The sequence below is a fragment of the Chrysochloris asiatica genome, unplaced genomic scaffold (assembly GCF_000296735.1).
Source record: "Chrysochloris asiatica unplaced genomic scaffold, ChrAsi1.0 scaffold00011, whole genome shotgun sequence".
Taxonomy (NCBI): domain Eukaryota; kingdom Metazoa; phylum Chordata; class Mammalia; order Afrosoricida; family Chrysochloridae; genus Chrysochloris; species Chrysochloris asiatica.
Window position 1 is genome coordinate 33,313,783 of NW_006408529.1, and position 7,322 is coordinate 33,321,104.

The following is a 7,322-nucleotide window of genomic DNA, read 5'->3' on the forward strand; positions in this document are numbered from 1 at the left end:
AACAAATAGCTGTCAGAGGTTCAAGCCAGATTTAGAAGAGGACATGCAAGGAAGGATATCATTGCTGATGTCAGATCAATTTGGGCTAAAAGCAGAGAATACCAGAAAGATGTTTGCCTATGTTTTATGACTACGCAAACACTTTCAACTGTGAGGATCATGACAAGCTATGGACAACATTGTGAAGTATGAGCATTTCGAAACACTTAATTGTGCTCATGAGGAACCTGTACATAGACCAAGAGGCATTTATTCAAACAGAACAAGGAAACACTGAAGTTTAAAATTAAGAAAGATGTGCACCAGGGTTGTATTCTTTCATTATACTTATTCAGTCTCTATGCTGACCAAATAATCCGAGAAGCTGAATTATATGAGAAAAATATGGCATCAGAATTGGAGGAAGCCTCATTAACAACCTGCAATATGCAGGTAATACAATGTTGCTTACTTAAAGCAATGCGAACTTAAAATACTTACTGATAAAAATCATAGACTACAGCCATTGGTGTGGATTGCATCTCAATGTAGAGAAAACAAAAAATCCTCACCACAGGACCAATGAACAACATCCATACAAATGGAGAAAAGATTGAAGTTGTCAAAGACTCAGATCAATCATCAACACTCATGGAAGCAGTAGTCAAGTAATCAAATGACATACTGCATTAGGTAAATCTGCTGCACCAAACCTCTTTAAAGTGCTGAAGAGCAAAGATGTCTATTTGAGAACTAAGGTGTGCCTGCCCCAAGCCATGATATTTTCAATAACCTCAGATGCATGTGAACGTTGGATACTGAATAAGAAAACCACAGGAGAGTTGATGCATTTGAGTTATGGTGTTGGAGGAATATATTCAAAGTACCATGTGCTGCCAAAAGAACAAATAAATCTGTGTTGGAAGAAGGTCAGCAAGAATGATGTTTGGAAGCCAGGATGGCCAGACTTTGTCTCTCATGTTGTTGTTGTTGTTAGGTGCCATCGAGTCGGCACCGACTCGTAGCAACCTTATGCACAGCAGGATGACACAATGTCCGATCCTGGGCCAACCTCACTATTGTTGCCAAACTTGAGTCCATCGATGCTGCCACCTGGCCAATCCATCTCATTGTGTGTCATACTTTGGATATATTATCAGAAGGGAACAGTCCCTGGAGAAGGATATCATGTTTGGTAAAGTGGAGGGTCAGAGAAAAAGAGAAAGATGTCCAATGAGATGGATTGCACCCTGGTGACAACAATGGGCTCAAACATAGCAATAATCGTGAAGTTGGTACAGAACAAGGTAGTGTTTTGTTCTGTGTGCATAGGGCCGCTAAGAGTTAGTACTGACTCCTTGGCACCTAACAATGACAACAAGATCCATTAAAAAAATACAGTAGTGATTCCCTGGTTTTATATACTGTAAAATGTTCAAAATTATTTCAAACCAAGACCAACTTTGATTTTTCAAAAGTTATAATTTAACTGATTATAAAGGTAATACACTTCCATTGTAAGAAATAAGAGATTATCGTTGTAAGGAAAACCATGACTCATACAAAAATATTCAATTACAAGATGTCAAAGATTTATTTTAATTTATTATTTAATGAGGAAACCAGTATGATGTTATTACTGATTCAACGGGGAATTCAAAGGAGGCAAACAAGAATACTGAAAAGAATTTTAAAATGATTACAAAACATGTCTATATTCATTGGGAATAATCAATTCATTCCACTGGGGCAAATCATTTGCATTTCTATAGTCAAAAAATAGTTCGCAAAACTATGCTTTCTACAATTCACACAGTTAGAAAATAGCTCAAGGACAATGAATTACCAAAGGATCCTGTGTAATTAGATGGGGAGGGCTCCCAGTGTGCTAACCAGAGTACCCAGTAAACCCCTTTCGGAGGTTTTATACCACTTCCAAGTCTTTCACAAATCTGAAAAAAAGAAGATAAAATCCTCCATATCCTGCTCAACCTCAAAATACACTCGCTTTGATTCTTTTGAGTCTCACACAATCTGGAGTGTATAAGAAAACATGAAAATTAAACACTGGGGTCTTTCTTAAACAACAACAAAAACAAAGTAAATTAAACAACTGCAATACTTTGGAATTCGCTTTCTCTATAAGGTGGACCCTCCAGCCTTCAGGCTGAAGCATCCACACACTTGCCCAGCGCATCTCCTGCAGCTCAAAGAGTGCTCGGCACCGCCCACAGGGCTCAAGTGGCAGCAAGTCCACTATGCCAACCGTTCAGGGGCCATTGACACTCGCTGTGAGGCGCTCAGGGAGTGGAGGAAGGAGAGATTATAACCGCAGGGCCACCGGACAAGACAGGGAGAAACACCTTCGGGACAGTGATTCGCTGAGAAGCCTGGGGTGCTGGGCAGCGACCTGGACAGGTGAGGCTGTCCGCCCTTCTTCCCAGCCCCCCATGGGCCCGGGCCAGCGGAGGAGCCTGGGGCGGGACGACCTTTGCTCAGTGCCCGAGCCGACCCGGCCGGGCGGGGCCGAGCCTCCCAGCTGCCGGGTAAGGTGCGGGCGCTCCAAGGCCCGAGCTCCGAACAAGCTGCGCGCGAGGAGCCCCTCCCACTCCGGACGGGTTTGACCGCGGCGGCCGCCTCTGAGCTCCCGCTCCTCGGCCCACGGTTTCGGTCTGACCCGCCCGGGAGCTGGTTTCGATTGGAGCCTGCAGCCGGGCGTGGGGGGGCCCTAAGAGGGCGGAGCGGCCGGGACGCGAGGAAGGAACAAGGGACAAACCTCAGAGTGGAGACACTGACGCGGCGCGGGAAACAAAGAGTTGCGGGAGTGAGCTGACCTCTGGACCCCTTCGGCTGCGGAGACCCGGCGCTCTCCCGGCCCGTAGGAGTGCGCGGGGCCGAACGCTCGAGAACGCGTCCGCGGCGTCGGGCGGGATGCGGACGCCAGTGGTAATGACCCTGGGCATGGTGCTCGCGCCCTGCGGGCTGCTGCTCAACCTGACCAGCACGCTGGCGCCTGGCTGGCGGGTAGTGAAAGGTTTCCTGAACCAGCCAGTGGACGTGGTGCTGTACCAGGGCTTGTGGGACATGTGCCGCGAGCAGAGCAGTCGCGAGAGAGTGTGCGGCCAGCTGGACGAGTGGGGTTACTTCTCAGCCGAGCCCGTGCTCGTGGCGCGGGGACTTATGATTACGTCGCTGGCCACCACAGCCCTGGGGCTGCTCTTGGCGACGCTCGGAGTGCGCTGCTGGCAGGATGAGCCCCACTTCCTGCTGGCCGGCCTCTCGGGCCTCGTGCTCTTCGCCTCGGGGCTCTTAAGCCTCATCCCTGTCTCCTGGTACAACCACTTCTTGGGGGACCGCGACGTGCTGCCCGCCCCGTCCAGCCCGGTCACGGTGCAGGTCAGCTACAGCCTGGTGTTGGGCTACCTAGGCAGTTGCCTGCTGTTGCTGGGCGGCTGCTCTCTGACGCTCAGCTTGGCACCTTGGTGCGAGGAGCGTTGCCACCGCTGCCGAAAGGCGCCCGCCGCCAGCCTGCGCCGCAGCAGCATCAGCACGGTGTACGTCGACTGGCCGCAGCCGGCGCTCACGCCTGCCATCAAGTACTACAGCGACGGCCAGCACCGACCGCGGCCTGCCGAGCAGGGCGCCGCCAGCAAGCCTAAGGTCGGCTTCCCCATGCCGCGGCCGCCGCCCAAGTCCTACAGCAACCCAGTGGACGTGCTCGACGGGGAGACGGCAGCCGAGTCCCATGGCACTTCCTCTCGCAGCACCCGGCTCTACCATAGTTCGCTTCCCTGCGACTCTGACCTGTAAATGGCGCACGCCTTCTGCTCTGCCCGGTCCCTGGGCTCAGTCTAGGACACACAGTGACAAAAGACTCGTTCCCCCACAGCCCATTTCTGAGCTACTGCCTAGTCGCTTCCAAGCGTCTGGCTCTAGATTGAATCCGCACGTCTTCCTATAACTGGTTTGGAAGACGAGCTTCCTTTTCTTTGGACTGTTAGGCTGGTTGGGTTTGGTTTTCTTTTTATGGGATTTAGTGTTATCTCCAGAGGAATGACGGCCATTGTATGAACAGGGCCTTGCCTGCCTGCCTACCTGCCTACCTGCCTACCTGCCTTCCCTTCTTCCTTTCTTCCTTCCAAAGAATGTCCATGGAAAGGGTGACATTTGCATCGTGTTGGGCAGGCACAATAACAAAAATATTTGAAGTCAGCAAATAGAAGCTCAAAAACAGTTTAACACTTGAAATGATATTCCGAAATATCAACAGATTTTGCATCAACAGAATTTGTGTTTGTTTTTTTACTGCTGTATTTCATTTTCATGCAAACTGTCAAGTGTCCAGTTTATTTCTGGCTATGTTTGAATGAGGCTCTTAAAATTAAGGTGCTGTTGTTAAGTTCCCTCCGGTCTGTTCCAACTTATAATGACCCTCTATAGGGTTTCCAAGGATCGGCTGGTGAATTTGAACCACCGACCTTGCTGTTTAAACCAACCTTATGGTCCAGTACATTATCCTGCAGCGCCAGACCAGGATTCCAAAATGAATGTGTTAACCCTATATACGGTAACCCTAAATACGGTTCTGACCCATAGCAACCCTATATAGGGTTTCTGGAGAGCAGCTGGGGAGCTTGAACCATCAACTTTGCGGTTCAAACTGACTGTGCAGTCCTGCACATTAATCCACAGAGCCTTGCAAATATCAGATGTAGATACCATTCATATCTAAATTTCTTCTGTTAACTTTTTTATTGCTTATTTTTGGTGTGAAAGTTGAGTTTACTCAAGAGTTTCTCTTCTAGAAGCCAGAAGGAGAATAAAGGGACTAACTTTCTACTGTATTCTATTCCTAGGGTTATGTATTGTCATTCTTAACATAGTGAGCTGTAGATTTAATATTTGGTACAAAATGAAAAAGGATGAGCAGTCCAAGAAACCTGTTGATCATTTTAAGCTAAAAGTACATATGTATATAACCTCTATTTATAAATAAAATTTGAAAACAACAGTTTCAAAATACCCACAAAAGTTTTTGTTGTCTCCAGTATCACCTTTGGGAGTTTAAGCATTCAGGATTCCTTGGCTGCCCAGAACTGTTGGTGAAATCTAACACTCCAATCTCTGCACCTTTTAGCATGAGACAACAAAAAGAAGCCTTTGGGCCCCACTTAATTCCTTGATTGCTTTGTTTTCAGATGTATGCTATTTTCCATGCAAAGCAAAGTCTATTGTTGAAAAACTAGAAGCACCAGTTTCCACTTAGAAATAGAAATCTCTTCCTCCTGTCCAGTGGTGCTTAGAATCACAGGTAGGCAGCTGTGTTTCTTGAGCTGGATAAATCTCCACCAGAACTAACTCTAATGCCAAGTGATTGATGTAAGGGTGCCTTTTGCTTTTGTTTAAGAAGCCCTGGTGGTGCTGTGGGTGGACCTGTGGGTTAGGCATGGGGCTGCTAACCGCAGGTTGGTGGTTTAAACCAACTAGCTGCTCCTCCTGAGAAAGATAGGACTGCTTCTGTAAAGATTCACTGTCTCGGAAACCCTAGGGAGCCGTTCTACTCTACCCTAAAAGGTCCCTCTGATAGAAATCAACTCAATGGCAGTGGGTTTGCTTTGTTTTTGTTGTTAGCTGCCTTCATTTGTATGACCCCATGCAAAAAGGGATCTGACAAGTTTTTAGACTTTCAGAAGTAGGTCACCATGATTTTCTTCCTAGTCTGTTTAGCATCACAGCACTACTCAAGCCTCCACAGGAAAGACAAGTAGTATCTGTAATTGAGGGAACTGAATCCTGGTCTTGTGCATGGAAGGCAAAAATCTTAGCACTGAACCACTTCCCTCCTTAATGGAAGGAACTGCATCTCATCTTTAGCCAACTCAACGGTAGAAAGCATTCAGTACAGTAAGCATTGATAGTGAATACTATGAACCAACAGATGCTTATTTATTGGAATCACTTGTGTCCATCTTTTTGAGATCAAGCGTTAATGTCTAGACATAGCACGTGAGGCTCTTTTTTGAATGCAGATTCAGATTCAGTAGGTCTGGAATAAGGTCAGAAACTCTGCTTTCCTTCGTTTCTATACATGCTGGCATTTCAGGGACCACACTTGGAATTGTAGGGCTCTACTTAGCACCATCCTTTACTCCAACTGCAATTCCAGATGGTGGTGCATAATCGGAGCCTTGAATGCCAGCTGCCTAGATAGATGAGTCAAGGGGTCTTACTTTAGGGTACAGAGCCAGGCGGTAACAACAGTGATGTTCTTTTCTATATCAGTTAACACCTCAAAAGGCAAAGAGATTAGGAGTCTGAGAAGTAAGCACCAAGCCAAAAACTTGAAGATACTGGGTTTCTGGCAAGTACTGAATCTTGCTTATCAAAATCTCAAGTATTTCTAGGGAAGCCTTGGTAAAATAAAATAAACAGACAAAACTGGCAGTTTATATAGCTATACTTTTCTTCCCTTTCCATTTATTCTCTGGCTTGTATTCAAAACACTTCTGTGGTGATTAATATCTTGCTGATAGCTAACACTCTTTTCCCTACCAACAAAATAAAAGGTGAAACTCCCTTTTAAAAAAACACATACTGTGTTTGCTGTTTTAAAAAATAACAAAAACATTCACGATGATACAGAAAGAGGCCCCTGCATCAGCCTAGAATCTGTTTGTTCTCTCCCTCAGCATCACAAACAAACTGTGGGCTCCAGACTTAAGGAGCTGGATGAGGCAGAGGCTCAGGATTTGCTGTTGTGGCTGAGAATTTATTTTAAACTTCTCACCAGCTAAGCAACTGCATCACAATAAAACCCTATGTGGAATAGTACTACCGGCCTCCTTCACACCCTTAATACCTATGATGTGCCAGCACAGCTCATTGTTAATCCTCCCCATCACTGTGTAGAGTATACATCTGCATTTAATTGTTGTTGCTAAGTGCCATTGTGTTGATTCCAAAGGTTTCCAAGGAGCATCTGTTGAGTTTGAACTGCCCATCTTTCAATCCAGTGCTTTACCCCACAGCACCACACCAGGACTCCAGTGAGAGGAGTCTTCTAGATTACTCAAATTATGCCCTAGGGAGCAATGAATCTGTGAAAGCATAGCAGAAACTGCCTAAAAGCAGCTCCTGCTAGACCCACTAATCTAGATCCACACCCTAATTAGGGAGGAGCTGTTTATCCACTGCCTAGGCTACAGGAGAGGCTGTCAAGTGTGCCTTAGCAACTCCCCTCACCTTCATTGCATAGCTCACCCTGTTCTGTAAGATTTTGAGGTATGGCACTATAGGAAAAGCACTGGGCTGCTAACCACAAAGCCAGTGGTTCAAACCCACCA

General features: G+C 46.4%; 1 protein-coding gene across 1 annotated transcript; it reads left to right on the forward strand.

The window, feature by feature from the left end:
- The first annotated feature begins 2,910 nt into the window (after positions 1-2,910).
- On the forward strand, positions 2,911-3,789 carry CLDN23 (claudin 23). The gene has a single exon (XM_006834481.1). The coding sequence runs from the start codon at positions 2,911-2,913 to the stop codon at positions 3,787-3,789; it is 879 nt and encodes a 292-aa protein (XP_006834544.1).
- Positions 3,790-7,322: the final 3,533 nt, after the last annotated feature.